At 45.3% G+C, this 15,933-nt stretch overlaps 1 protein-coding gene across 3 annotated transcripts in view; it reads left to right on the top strand.

Moving 5' to 3' along the window:
• Nucleotides 1–15,933, top strand: part of LOC137427740 (actin-binding protein WASF2) — a 61,674-nt gene that overhangs the window by 25,229 nt on the left and 20,512 nt on the right. Inside the window, exons 4-6 of one of the 3 annotated variants that reach the window (XM_068117443.2) lie at nucleotides 9,405–9,558; nucleotides 11,004–11,121; nucleotides 14,556–14,707. In XM_068117443.2, the coding sequence (XP_067973544.1) occupies nucleotides 9,405–9,558; nucleotides 11,004–11,121; nucleotides 14,556–14,707 (424 nt within the window). Of the gene's footprint in view, nucleotides 1–9,404; nucleotides 9,559–11,003; nucleotides 11,122–11,311; nucleotides 11,449–14,552; nucleotides 14,708–15,933 lie in introns of all 3 variants that reach the window. The other 2 variants (XM_068117442.2, XM_068117444.2) reach the window with 2 other exon arrangements.

The raw sequence follows: 15,933 nt of genomic DNA, 5'->3' as shown, positions 1-15,933 counted from the left end.
TACCTGGTGCACACCTTCCGCACCTGTGCTCGCTCAGCACATTCCTCCAACTCAGCCCCCCACCTGTCACACGACCAAAAACCTTAACCTCCGACAACCATTCGACGTTCCTTATTCACACATCCAGGTGTCTCCATGCCCTCCGTCATTGCACCTTCTCTTGCACACCTCCCAGGTACACTCATTCCGCTCCCAGGCTTCGTTACACACCTGACCACCGCACACCTTGGCACACGCTCGTCGTTCGCACATTTCATCAACACACCTGTTCCACACCTGTATCGCATTCGTCCCGCCTCGCGATTCCCTGCGAGGGCCGTTGCCTGGTGACAAGCCTGCACGTCGGATTCGCGCGTTCACGGCAGGGTCTCACCTCGCGTCGGGACGTGAGTCATTCTAGTTTTTTTTCTTAACGTCATTCCATAACACCGAATCTGGTCATTAACTCATCCCTAGCTCGCAATCATCGCAAAAACAGGATATCTGACCCTTGACCTCTGACCCAAAATGCAATCAATGACATCCCACGTAACATAACATCATCCTAAAGGTGAGCTGCCTCAGGGATATACTCATACAATCCACACATACAATACACAAGTAGCCAATACACAATATAATCGTTAATTGCATAATTTCTGCAGGCAATTCAAGAAACCCTTTGTCAACCATTCACGGTCCTCCCACCGTGCGGGACACATCCTTACCCAATGACACACACACAATGAACACGAATACACACTTCTATGACAAACATCCACATATGCATCTACTCATTCATTCATTCATATACCAGTGAGTCCTTCAGACGTCGCGCGAACACCGGATCGACTCCAACCATGCACCCCCAACTGAAACTCCCATGCCAACCTATGCAACGTATTCTGAATCATGCGTTTCCTATACATTCCTCCATACCACGTGACTGACAAACCGGCTCGCATTTCATGCGTTTCCTTATATCCGACCAACTTGTCACAAACCACATACACCACAGCATAAATTCATGCACACGTGTCTCTTTATACAATCTTGTTCAACATCTTGTGCAACAATCCCCATTCATTCATATTACGTCTCGCTCCATTCAAAGAAAAAGGGGATTTTGGGACGGGGTGGAAAGGGTGAGTTGGGGTGAAAAGGGTGGGGCGGGGGTGTGTTGTGTTGCCTGGAGCCCTGGGACAGAGCTTAGGGCTGGGGAGGGTAGTGAGGGTAGGTTGGTAACTACCTCCCCTACCATGGGGTCTTTGATTTTCAACGAGCGGCATCGGTCGCTCGTTGGCTCGCTTACCTATTTCCTCAATCGTCTTATCCTGCAATTAGTTTGCCTGCTTCCTCAGGCCTTTGAGAGGCTCGCCCGCCTTCTCTTTCTGAGAGGCTCGCCCGCCTTCACAGCTTTCTAGCCTAACTCCTGAGAGGCTCGCCCGCCTACACAGCTCTCAGTGTGCTAACCGTATCTTACTTTTCCAGGTAACCGCCAGGTAACCAGGTAACCTTACTCCTTATTCCCGAGAGGTCTCTCCCGCATACATGGGTTTATTTCTGAGAGGATCGCCCGCCTACACAGCCTTGGAGATCTTACCTCCTTACCCTTACGTTACCCTAACGAATCTGGTCATAAACAGTCAGTTGTTCCGGAGCCCCAAACGGCTCATTCTTAAATTTTGTTCAAGGATCAGGCTCGAGCAGGGGACGGGGCAAACGGCACCTGGGCGACAGAGTGGGTTCCAATTTAGCCTAAATCCCAGTCTTGAAAGGAAAAACAAAATAAACCCAAATCTCACCTCACCCGGACCGATTGAACCAGCTGGTTTTTTTTCACTCACTCGCGCCTGGAGCCGCGTCCCGAGTCTGCCCGAGCTGAATCTGTGTCACGGCACCATATGTCGGTTTCTGATTAAGAACTCAAGACAGAGGAAAAAGAAGCAACTGAGATATTTATTTGGACTCGTTATACACAAGCTTGTGGAAAACAGGATGTCGTAAGAAGCTCACAAATGACAAACTCTGCAACAAAATGCTCTAAAAGGGAGCTGAACAGGGTTCCATTATATATATGAAATACAGAGGTGTGGTTTAACATCAGGATAGGAGACAAGGGGTGAACTCATATGGCCCCCACAATAGTCCTTTCCTGTTATTCAGTTAGTTAAGGAAGTTTGAGGCCAGGCAAGAGTTATGCCTTAATAAGTCTATGGCCAGTAGTATGAGGTAAACATGTTGACAACATAATCATTGAGGCTTGAAGGGAAAGTACAAGGAGATAAGGAGTGGACAGCCATAAATGTGTCAACAAGGAGAATATTGAGAACTTTGGGGGAGTATAGCAGCTTGCAGCTGAGACCACAGTATGGGAACCAACCAACCAACCAACCACCGTTTAGAGGCCATTTTTCCCCGCAAAGCGGGGGTTGGCCTTTTCGGGGACCGTGGTAGTTGTTGTTTTTTGGTCCCCTTTTTGAAGCAATGTTTTACGGCCGGATGCCCTTCCTGACGCCAACCCTTTTTGCCGCCTTTAACGACAAACAGGGAATTACCAGTGAACTGGTCCTCAAGTATGGGAACTCAAGTATGGGAAGAGTATGGGAACACAAGCTGGATTTCGACAGTAAAAGAGAACATGCCATCACAAGGCATAAAGTCACACAAAGTATATAATCCTTAAAAGGCATAACAGACAAAGTAATGTAACATAAGTCCTTAAAGGATATAACAGGTTTTCAAAGGATATAAAGGATATAAAGGTATTTAGCAATCAAGCAAAACAAACATATAATTGGTTATACTTGTTAATTACTCAAACATCATTTAAGACAAAGGGGGAGGGGGATCTCAAGGTCTATATATATATATATATATATATATATATATATATATATATATATATATATATATATATATACTACTGTGTTCAAAAAGTATCCGACCTTTATTTTTCATGCGTAAAAAAGAAGAAGCTAGGGAGGCGTTGATTGGTGCACGTATGTAGGCGATCCTAATGCACACGCGTGAATTTTTTCCCACCTGCAGAAGCTGTCATTCGACGGCAGACCGCAGATGAGTGAGGACATGTAAGTGAGCGCCGTCGGATTTTCGTTTTTGACAAAATGACGGAAAAACTTGAACAACGCTACTGCATCAAATTTTGTGTAAAGCTTGGCGATTCCCAAGTGGAAACGATCCGCAAGATTCAACACCGTTCATTCCATTATGAAGGAGGACTTGGGCTTCAGGAGAATCTCAGCGAAGTTCGTACCAAAGCTGCTAACGATTGAGCAGAAGCAATTCCGTTTGGAGATCGCACAGGACATGCTGGAGACTGTGAACAGCGATCCCAGCTTCCTCAACACAGTGATCACTGGCGATGAGTCCTGGGTTTATGGGTACGACCCAGAAACCAAGGTGCAGTTTTGATGCAAGTTTGATGAAACACAAAATTTGATGCAGTAGCGTTGTTCAAGTTTTTCCGTCATTTTGTCAAAAACGAAAATCCGACGGCGCTCACTTACATGTCCTCACTCATCGGCGGTCCGCCGTCGAATGACAGCTTCTGCAGGTGGGAAAAAATTCACGCGTGCGCATTAGGATCGCCTACATACGTGCACCAATCAACGCCTCCCTAGCTTCTTTTTTTTTTACGCACGAAAAATAAAGGTCGGATACTTTTTGAACACAGTAGTATATATATATATATATATATATATATATATATATATATATATATATATATATATATATATATATATATATATATATATATATCAGTCACTATGCGACCTTCATATCATCAGTGGAGAACCGCCAGCAAGGTGTCCCATACAGCTGCTGCTGCACCTTGCTGGGAGCGATAAGCACCGCCTGCCACGCGGTGACGTTATCTCTGGTATCCACTCATCATATGGAGTCGACCTATATATATATATTGTTGCGGACCGCGGATAAGGTGTTGATTTGCCGAGCGGATGGCGACCGTGGTCCGAACTATTAACAATGACTAAGACCCGATTCCTTAAACGTGGGCCAAATCGTGCCACAGATATTCAATGGGGAAAAGACAAAGGCGACACGGATGTGAAGAAGAGGAAAACAGAAGTAGGAAATACGAATATAATTTATTTGCTATTTACAACCAAAAGAAACCAAGGAGAAGGAAGGATAATAAAATAATTTACAGAAGAAATCAAGGAGACACAGTGAAAATTCTAGCTTACCTATGCAGTCTTACTTAGAAACCCAAGGACAAGACAAACAAAGACGGACTCACACGAATGGGGAATTTGCAGGCAGGAATGATCGGAAGGAGGAATAGCTTGGCGGGAGAGGAAGGTTCAGCGGGGATCGGTCGGGCTGGAAGCGGACAGCCGCCGTCAATACTCGAGCTGGGATCGCCAAACCGCCGCGGTTCCAAACTGCACGGCGAAGCTCTTCCGGTGCTCCTCCGGTGCGCTCTCCAAAGCTGCTCCTCAGAACTCTGTCTTGGCACCTCTGTGCAACTCTCTCTTGGCGCTTCTCACTTGGCACTTCGCACTTGGCACTTCGCACTTGGCACTTGGCACTTCGCACTTGTTCTACTTGGCACTTGGCACTTCGCACTTGTTCTTTCGCAATTGGCACTGCGCACTTGGCACTTGTTCTACTTGCCACTTGGCACTTCTGCCGTATCTCTGACTCTCTTTTCCCAGGCTACCGCGCGGGCTTTTTATAACCACGCCGGCGATCAAGCCGCCGGCCTCTAGAACACGCCCATCGGTGAGCTCGCCTCGGCCTTGATTGGTCGGCACGGGCCTTCTGGCTCCACCCTTGATGACGATGGGCGGGCACGCCCAGGATTCGGCGGCTCCTCCCCCTTCTTCTCCAAGCCTACCTCGTGGCTAATGGAGTCGCGGTGAAAACCGCCCAATAGCTGCGGCGAATGCAGTTGGCAATTGAGGCTTTATTAAATGAAAATGAAAGGGGATCTATCTATTTGAATTCGGTGCAATGGAGTGTCAATTAATGGAAGACCTATCCTTAGCCTAATACACAGAATAAGGAAATAACTACCAACAAGGAGGAAATCTATGATTGGCTAACGTGATTGTTTATGACCTAATTACGGGACGCATACATACACACACACACACACACACACATATATATACATATATATACAGTCACGTGAAAAAGTAAGTACACCCCATGTAAAGTTTTGACTTTTTCAACATATTTCAACATACAGCTATTTGATCTTCATTTCAACAATATTGATAGATAAAGGTGATATAATATAACAAATATCATGAAACATTTACATGTTGTAGTCCAAACCATAATATTTCCACCACCATGCTTTACAGTTGGTATCAGGTTCTTGTGGTCAAATGCTGTCTTTGGTTTTCGCCAAACATGTCTTCTGGTACTGTGGCCAAATAGCTCGACCTTTGACTCATCTGGCCAGAGCACATTGTTCCAGAAGTACTGGTCTTTGCCTAGGTGTTCATTGGCAAACTTTAGTCTTGCCCTGATGTTCTTTCTGGACAGCAAAGGTTTCCTCCTGGCACACCTACCATGTAGATCAAATTTGTGCAGCCTCTTTCTAATGGTAGACTCGTGTACTTTGACGTCAACAGTGGTAAGAGCTACCTGTAGGTCATGTGATGACATTCTGGGGTTCTTGGAGACTTCTTTCAGCATCTTGCGGTCTGCTCTCGGGCTGAACTTGCTGGGGCGGCCTGGCCTGAACAAGTTGGCAGTTGTTTGGAATCTTCTCCACTTGTAGATGATCTTCCGGACAATCGAATGATTGATTTCAAATTGTTTGGAGATCTTTTTTAATCCCTTCCCAGACTCGAAGGCATCTATAACCTTCTTTCTGAAGGCAAGTTCCCTGCAAGAGCGGGGGTTAGCCTTGCGGTCCCCATGACAATCTTCTCCATTTTGCCCTATTTTCTGCATCTCCCCTTGTTAATCCCCTTGCCCGCATTTCTTCTTCGACCATCTTTAGCCAAGTCTTTCTCGGTCTTCCCCGTCCTCTACTTCCTTCTACATTCATTTCCATCACTCTTCTCAACCAGTCACTTTCATCCTTCCTCAACACATGACCAAACCATCTCAAGCTGTTCCTCTTCACAGCATCAATCACAGGCTCTATTCCCATCATCTTTCGCAATTCATCATTTGTCTTCCTCTCTCTCAATGACACTCCACACATCCACCGAACCATTCGCATTTCCACCCTTTCCAGCCTTCGTTGCTGCTCTACGTTCATTACCCATGTCTCACTCCCATAAATCATAACACTTCTCACACATGCAGCATACACCTTTCCCTTCAGCTTCAACGACACTCCCCTCCTCGTCAGCATGCCACTCAGTTCCCGAAACTTCTTCCATGCACATCTCACTCTCGCAACCGTTGCCGAGTCTGATCCACCTTCTCCATTCAGCATGTCTCCTAGGTAACAAAATGTTTTCACACCTTCCAGCTTCACGCCATCTCCAACATCCAACTCAACATTTCCTCCATCTGCAGCTCCCTCTGTGCACACCTTACACTTGAATGTAGCTGCGACACTCATTAATGACCCTCTCAAACCACTACATTTTTGATGAACCCACTCAGCGCACATTGTACATTGAATGGAATTCACTCCGACACTCTTCCTGCACACAGCACACGGCCACTTCCCAGTTTTTTCCACCTCACCACATGCTTTACCACTTGCCATCACCTTCATTTTTCCGATATTCACCTTCAGACCTTTTGTCTCCATACATTCCTTCCACTTGTTCATCTTCTCCTTCAGTCCATCCATACTTTCTGCAATCAACACCAGATCATCTGCATACAACAACTCCCACGGTAAACCCTCCTTTACGTTCCGAGCCAGCACCTCCATCACAGCTACAAATAGTAGTGGACTTTGTACTGACCCCTGATGCACTCCTACCTTCACCTCAAACTCAACACTGTTCCCGTCCTTCGTCCTTACAGCTGTGTGCACTCTTTTGTACATTGCCATCACTACTCTGATCAACCATTCCTCCACTCCTAACTTCCTCAATGCCCATGTCACTACTTCACGTGGAACCCTATCGAATGCTTTCTCCAGATCAACAAACCCAAGAAACAACTTCTTCCTCTTCTCCATGTACCTCTCCTGCAACTGCCTCACAATAAAAAGCACGTCTGTCATTCCTCTACCTGACATAAATCCTAACTGCATTTTGTCAATCTTCACTTTCTTCCTTATCCTCCTCTCCAACACCCTTTCCAATACCTTCATTCCATGCTCCAATAACTTTATCGCTCGATACGAGCCACAGTCCAGACGGTCACCTTTCCCCTTGTATAGAGGGACGAGGGTACTCAGTTACCAATCCACTGGAATGCGGCCTTCTTTCACCACCAGATTGCAGATCTCTGTCATTCTCTTCACACCCCAACTTCCTGCTGCCTTCAACATATCTCCCACAACTCCCGTCGGCCCTCCCGCTTTTCTACTCTTCATTGCTTTTATCGCTTCCTCAACCTCCTTCTCGGTTATCTTCTCTGCCGGTCCTAAAACTGGGTTACTCTCTATGTTGCCATCCCATTCATTCTCTGCATTCACCAGTATTCAACTGTATATATATAGATAGATAAAAACTTAGCTGGTTCATAAATAAATAAATAAAAACAAAAATGGTAATAATAAAAGGGTACAAAAACAGTCAAGTCTCATCCACAGCCCAGTAAGCAAGATCATGAAATCCATCATCGCTGCTGATATAAAATATCTCCTCTTTCCAAAACACCTGATCTCTGACTGTCGGTTTGGGTTCCAGCACACTCACTCAATTCTGGACATGTCAATGTTGCTCTGTCTGAAACAGTAGGAAGAGCTAAACCTCATGCGAGAAGTTTAGCAACATTGCCCTGGACTCAAAGAAGCTTTGAGAGAGAGAGAGAGAGCAGTGGTCATTCTCACAGTTCTTTGTGCATGCTCCTGTTGCTGTGAGTTGAAAGGGGTCTGAGGACCTACCATGATCAAGTGTGGGTTGATTGGGGTGAGAATATTCCGACCCTGCTCTCGTTCGACTCCATTGGCTGTGAGGCCTGCTCTATATGCATCAGCCAGCACCCACTCGTACCTGCAATGTTGCAGTTCGGATTAGGGAACCGGCCAGTGGATGTCCGAGCAGCAAGGAAACACTCCCAAACTGCCAATGAACACATTCTCCAGCATTATGCACCAACAGCCCTCCGAATGAGTAGCCCTCCGAATGAGCAGCCCTCCGAATGAGTAGCCCTCCGAATGAGTAGCCCTCCGAATGAGCAGCACCTCCGAATGAGCAGCACCTCCGAATGAGCAGCACCTCCGAATGAGCAGCACCTCCGAATGAGCAGCACCTCCGAATGAGCAGCACCTCCGAATGAGCAGCACCTCCGAATGAGCAGCACCTCCGAATGAGCAGCACCTCCGAATGAGCAGCACCTCCGAATGAGCAGCACCTCCGAATGAACAGCACCTCCGAATGAACAGCACCTCCGAATGAACAGCACCTCCGAATGAACAGCACCTCCGAATGAACAGCACCTCCGAATGAACAGCACCTCCGAATGAACAGCACCTCCGAATGAACAGCACCTCCGAATGAACAGCACCTCCGAATGAACAGCACCTCCGAATGAACAGCACCTCCGAATGAACAGCACCTCCGAATGAACAGCACCTCCGAATGAACAGCACCTCCGAATGAACAGCACCTCCGAATGAACAGCACCTCCGAATGAACAGCACCTCCGAATGAACAGCACCTCCGAATGAACAGCACCTCCGAATGAACAGCACCTCCGAATGAACAGCACCTCCGAATGAACAGCACCTCCGAATGAACAGCACCTCCGAATGAACAGCACCTCCGAATGAACAGCACCTCCGAATGAACAGCACCTCCGAATGAACAGCACCTCCGAATGAACAGCACCTCCGAATGAACAGCACCTCCGAATGAACAGCACCTCCGAATGAACAGCACCTCCGAATGAACAGCACCTCTGAATGAACAGCACCTCTGAATGAACAGCACCTCTGAATGAACAGCACCTCTGAATGAACAGCACCTCTGAATGAACAGCACCTCCGAATGAACACCACCTCCGAATGAACAGCACCAACTCGTACAAGTGTTGCACAGCCCACTTATACGAGCTAACTCAGCCGACCGATTCTCTGCTTTTTATTCGTAAATGATGCAATGCCACTGGCGTAGAATAATAATAAGAAGACCTGATTATAGGCTGTTGTGATGAAAGTGTGAGATTGAAAAGATAGAGATTTTAGTTTTTTTGTGGTATGCTGCGATTTCTTGAGTTTCACTGCTACCCATGGTGTGTTATAACCGTGTTATTTAACTTGTGTTTCCTTTGTTCTACCTTCACAGTGTGCCTGCATGACATCACCAGGCAAGTGGCTTTCCATGCTGATCTAACGCAGGACCAGCAGGTAGTTTCCCAGGAAACCATGCCCGCAGCACTTATGGCAACATTTTCTCGAGGAGATCCACCTCCGTTCCTGAGATTGCTCAACCCATACCGGTGAGTGGTTCTGTTGTATATTTGACGTGTAAAGATTAATTTTTATATCCTACTATTAATTTTCCATTGATCACTGGCTTTGACGCAATACAATTTTCATTACGGACCCGTGGCATCAAAAAGCTACATGTATCGAACAATCAGCTTCAAATAGAGCACCTTGCTGCTATCAGAGCCTCACTGCCTCACTGCTATTAGGGGGGAGTTATTGTAATCGTCTAAGTTTCTGTTTGTCCGTTCGTCCGTCCATCACGCTATCTCCTCCGAAACCATGATGCAGCAATTCACCAAACCTTGTAGTTATGATGCAGTCGCAGTGTCATTTCAGGCCTCACCCCTGACTCTCTTTGCTCTGTGGCTTCCTGAATCCTCCCCCAACGATTTATCAAGTGCATGCTTGCACAAATTTACTTTGAAGTTGGTCTTGCCTTCTGCCCCCTACCCCCCCCCCCCTTCCATTTCTCAGTGAGTTGTGATGATACAATGTGATGTGTAGACATTTTGACTTTTAAAAAACCCTGATTTATGCTTGAGCAAGTTTTGCGAAGAAGTTTTCCACCGAACACTTGTTATGCTAAGTTTTTTTAGTTTTTTAGTTTTTTTTCATCGTGCGACGGTCGTCTTTTTAGGCTTCCTGTGAGGTTCCCACTGGAAGCCTATTCTTGTAAGGATTATTGTTATACTCACACATTTCGTGGAGACGATTCCAAGAAAACCGTAATAGCTAGCTTTCGCAGTTTTGACTTACATTGGCTGCCATTGCCTATTACATCATAAGCTTCAAACATCTTATCCAGAACCGCTGAACAGATCAATGCAAAATTTTTCAAATAGGACTGACTAGCCATGGGCCATTAAAAAGAAAACTTTAAAAATCTACTTCTCTGAAACCGCTTCTCCGATCGATCTGAAACTTGAAAGATATGTTTACATACTGATGGGGGAAAAATATTTGCAAATTATGTCGTCATCAGTCATGTGGTTTGGCCGCCATCTTGAATTTAAGCAAACAATGTAATAATCTTTTCCGGAGTGCCGCTTAACGGATCAATGTGAAATGTCATACATATGATCAAATACTGTTGTGGGGCAAATATTTGTAAACGATCACATCATCAGTCACGTGGTATGGCAGCCATCTTGCATTTAAGGGAAAAAATTGAAAATCTGTATATTCAGAACCACTTAACCGATCTAAACCAAATTTTACAGATATGATCGACTACCATGAGGAACATTTTTTTTAAATGATGATGTCATCAGTTGCGTGGTATGGCGGCCATTTTGCCTGGAAGCCTATTATCACTGCTCGCAGTTCTAGTCTTTTCTTGTTCCGCCAGAATTGGATTCTGTATAATCACGTTTCCTATTACATCATTTTCCCCCGGGTTTTTTTTTTCAGTTTTAAAGTTTTGTTAATGGTGCTTTGGTTCCCGTGATCGCAGTGACGATGGCAAGGACTGCTTGTGCTTCTATACGGACCCATCGTATTTTTTTCACCTGTGGAAGGAGAACATGCTGCAAGACATGGAGGACGTGCGCAAGGAGAGGCGTCGGCAGAAGGTAATAGAAAGTTCCTCCTGGTCCTCTCAAGCTCGGTTACCTTTGACTGATTTGTTATTGTGCTGAGCAACAGGAACTGAGAAGTCCAGGCGTTGCTCTTTTGATCGTGGTTGACCAACAACTGTGTCCGTGACCAGATGCTTTGTGCCTTGCGGGCTCGGTTCTATGTGACCCCCATTCTCAAATGCAGCGGAAGCCAGAAGACGCGAGAGAGATTAGGACCGTGCGGCCTGCGCGAGGGCGTCGCTCCCAGTGGGAACGTCTTGCCCGGGGGAAAGAGTTTGAGATGGAAGAGGGGGTTTCCAAAACCGCTCGCTCTGAAAGAAGGTTCATTCTCCACCATCTCGATCTGTTTGATCTCATCAATAGCCATCTCTCCTGTGTTGTTGCTTTTCACCTCTTGTTTTAGTCTAACTCTCATGTCTTTGTATGGCTTGTCGTCATCTCTTTACCCTTCCGTGATGGTTCCTTTAAAACTCTCCTTCCTTGCTTATGAAGCATCATCGCAAATCGTCTTCTTCTACCCCCACCCTTCCCCCCTCCCTCTGCCCCCCTCCCCCCATCACCCTTTCTGGAGAGTTGATTATCTCCGGTTTTATTTCCTTCACACACTTTTTCAAGTTTCACGAAGATCGATTTGTGTTTTCTGCCATTCAGTTTTATCCTCACTTATTCGGCGTACGTGGTCCATTCAGATTCACGAGCGAGATGCTCACAATAGTCCAAGACGGGCCAAAAGTAACGAGGCGCATCTAATCAAAAAATAAATAATAAAAGCATTGGCATGTCTCAGACTATTGTGTCTCACTTGTATACTTTTTGAACACCTCTCGTGTTTCACCAGTTCCAGGTAAGATGATGTCTCCATCATTGGTGCCCACTTCGTTCGGTCCAACCCTTCTGCCTTGGCTTCCTCTTTTTCTTTTTTTCCATCCAAGGAGATTTTTTCCTTCCCCGTTCTCTTTGCGCAGTTAATTATTTTTATTTTCCCTTTGGCTCTCTATATCTCTATGGGAGACAAAAAAAGAAGAAATCTCATTGCATGATTGCCCAGAGCACCTCAATTTTCAGCTATCACTGGCTTGCTGTGGAATCCTGGGGCATTCTGCGGAATTCTGAGGTGTCCTTCGCATTGTGGTCTGAATGAATGTCTAAAATTGATTCTTTGGCTTTAAAACAATTTTTTTGATGTTGTTGCAAAAATGAACTCTTACTTTGAGGTTATGGAATATTATAAATCCACACCACTTGTGTTTTTGTGTTGCCACTTCCGCGATACTCCTCGGTGACGTTGAAGTCTCTCATTGAAAATCCAATCGCTGTGATCTGTTTTTGCCAAAGAAGCAGTTTTAGGTTGTATGCTGTATTTTTGTGGTGCTTGCTGGGAACCTTTCCTGCAATCATCGTTAACTGAAGTAGATACTGGCCTTGCTGGGTGTGTTGCTAGGCATGGTGGAAGGAAGGGAATTCAAATGGGGATCGGGGAGGGCTGGTGTGGGTAACCATGGTGATGGCTAAGCTTGTGTGTTTTATCCGAAATGCAGTAAAACCCATGTTTCCCGAGCCTCTTGTGAGGTCTTCCTGTCTCCATCGAATACTTGGTGATCACCTGTTTTACAAAACCAGAGGCCTTCCTTGTAAACTCTAAGTTGGGGTAATCTATATATATTATTGATATGGAGGGTTGAGTTTGAAATGGGGGGAAGGGAGGAGAAGAAGGTAAAGAAAGAGTCATATGGGAAGTGCCAGGAGGAAAGCCAAATCTGATTTTTAGGGAATTTCATGGGGCATACCAGGAAGGGGGGTGGTTTATTGAATGCACCATCGTATTTGCATGCTTGACGGGTAGTTTTCCCCATGCATGCATCATGACAAACCTTGCCAAATGTCGCCTCGGTGTGACCTACGACTTGGCAATTTTGGAGTCTGTGGTGTTTAAATTGTAGCTGTGCTCACCTCACGTGACACCTTTTCTTTGACGATGGTGAGAGATTGCATGTCGTAGGATCTACAGGGTTGACTTTTTTTTAAACGGCAACAAAAACATGGTTTTACTGTAATTTCATTGCATGACTGATGCTGTCTAACAAACAGCCTCATTTGACAGGGTCAGATCCAGGTGTGTTCCAAGATTTCGGAATGACCATTTTTCCTTGTTGCCCTCTCTATTTAATCGGCATTTATTTATTTATTTCAAAATAAACAATGATTCTCAAAGTTTATTAAAAGCCCTCTGAATTGTACGATGTCTCCATCACCAGTTTCTCTCTCTCTCTCTCTCTCTCTCTCTCTCGCTCTCGCTCTCTCACATACTCTCTCTCTCTCTCTCTCTCTCTCTCTCTCTCTCTCTCTCTCTCACTCTCTCGCTCTCTCTCACATACTCGCTCTCTCTCACATACTCGCTCTCTCTCACATACTCGCTCTCTCTCACATACTCGCTCTCTCTCACATACTCGCTCTCTCTCACATACTCGCTCTCTCTCACATACTCGCTCTCTCTCACATACTCGCTCTCCCTCGTCTAATCGTACACTATTGTCCAGCCTAAAATACTTGTTACGACAACTTCCTTAAAGAAACACTAATGCGCAGCACCGTTGAAATGAAACCATGTGACTAGATGTCGTTTTTTAATTTTTAGATTGATGAACAGGATTAAATAATTAAATTGATGTATGTGTGAAAATAACATGCCCAGAACAGGAATCGAACCCAGGTCCTCTGGAAAACCGTACCTGTGCTCTGCCATCTGAGCTATCTGGGCAACCCTCACTGAGCATGCAATTTTCCCACACATATGATTGCCACTCTGTTTCCGTCAATGCTTCTGGAGCACTCGCTGCCAACCATAGGAGCACCAATGGCCTGAACACAAGAGGGTCTTCCTCCAATGGGGGAACAAATCCATGTCCTCTATTATAAACACCACTGGGTGCGTAGTGAAGCAATTACATTAATGAAAAGGATTACATAATTAGATTGATATATGTGGGAAAATGACATGCCCAGACCAGGTTTAAAACAAAAAATTACAGAAATCTGCAAACACGAGCAATTTCAATCATGGACTGACAACCGAAACGTCTGTATCTTAAAGAAAGACTCATTAACCCCCCCACCACCCCCCATATCATCTGGATCCGGCCCTGCTCAGTCAAGAAATGTGTCTCACTGTTAATCGTTAATTTGGTATGGTTTTTAATTGAATGCTTGCAGTAATCTTTCCCTTTTATAATTTGCTCGATTTGCTGTTACTCGTTTGCACCTTGCGCTCCATAAGCTTGCAATTGAAAAGTGCTTGCAATGCATTATGGAAGGATGCATTGCATTGTGGGTGCTGATAGTGGCTGTTGGTGATTTGTTTTTATTTTGCTTTTTCCTAGCACTACCTTTCTCCCTTGTCTCTTCGCTGTCCCACCCTCGGTGTGAAGCAGAAGAGAAGCCAAGGATCCAGGGTGGGACGTGTGGTCGGGCAGGTGCGGAGAGCGAGGAACAGGAAGGACGAGTGGGAGAGGAAGAAGAAGGGGGTGGAGTTCGTAAGCCGTGAAGAGGGTCAAGAAAAGGGAAACGATGTTCAGAATAATTGGTAATCCAGGTGGGGGTGCAGAGGAGGACGGGTTTAATTCAAGTGATATATTGATCCCAAGTAAAGATACGTACTTGGGGAAAGTCGAGTCCAGAGGAACTTTCAGGAGAAATTCCTTTGCGTACAGACTCATCATGTGGTGAACCGTACACGTATACGTGGAGGGGTACGACGATTTAGGTCAAAGGTTGAAAGTTCACAGGTGTAGCAATTTGCTCAGTTTAACCTCTCGTAGAGTGAACAGGGTGATGAAAGCAAGATTGATTACTGATACCAGACAGTATTAAATTGTTGGATTTTTCCATGAAGTAAATATCAACATTTTCCCATCTATAGTGAAGCATTAAATTAGGATAAATATTTGAAATCATAATAGGATTTGAACTTCAGGTGAAACGAATCATGGAATTCACAGATTTTTTTTTTTTTTTTTACCTTCCCAACCTACCCTTATATTTTGGCCTTCAAGTTTTCTTTGTTCGTTTTCCTTTTTAGGCCCAAGCTAGTAGTTGATCCACCTGAGTATGCATTTGCTTTTATGACGTGCATTTGCCCCACTACTAACTTTCACCCGTGTTCCATTTCCTTCTTCAGTGCCACTCCATCGTGGCTTAAGCTTCAACCGATGATCCCTCTGAATTCTGCACTATCATCTCCATCTGCAAACCCTTCTATGAATCTCCTTCTTCCTTGACACCCCATTTGTTTCCTTTCCCTGATTCCATAATTCATCCTAATCCCTCACCAATGGCTTTGATTGACATTGACACCTGTGAAGTTTGATTTTTCTACCTTTATTTATTTATTTTTCCTTTATTCCTCATCTTGTTTGTTTTCTCCCTTTTCTCTTGTTTTCCACCTCTTTCTCTTGTTTTCCTCTGTCTTTCCATTATTTCCCCCCCCTCTTTCTCTTGTCCCCCTCTTTTGTGGTGTTCCCCTCCCCTCCCCCACCTCTTTCTCTTGTCTCCTCCCTCTTTCTCTTGTCTCTCCCTCTTTCTTGTCCCCTCCCCTCTTTATCTTGTTTCCCCACCCCACTTTCTCTTGTTTCCTCAACCTCTTTCTCTTGCCCCCTCCTCTTTCTCTTGTTTCCCCCTCTTTCTCTTGTTTCCCCCCTTTCTCTTGTTTCCGCCTTTTTCTCTTGTTTCCCCCGTTTTTCTCTTGTTTCCCCTCCTCTTTCTCTTGTTTCTCCCTCTTTCTCTTGTTTCTCCCCTTTCTCTTGTTTCCAC

Source organism: Myxine glutinosa, chromosome 5 (genome assembly GCF_964187855.1).
Source record: "Myxine glutinosa chromosome 5, kmMyxGlut1.1, whole genome shotgun sequence".
Lineage (NCBI taxonomy): Eukaryota > Metazoa > Chordata > Myxini > Myxiniformes > Myxinidae > Myxine > Myxine glutinosa.
This window is presented reverse-complemented; position numbering and strand designations above follow the sequence as displayed.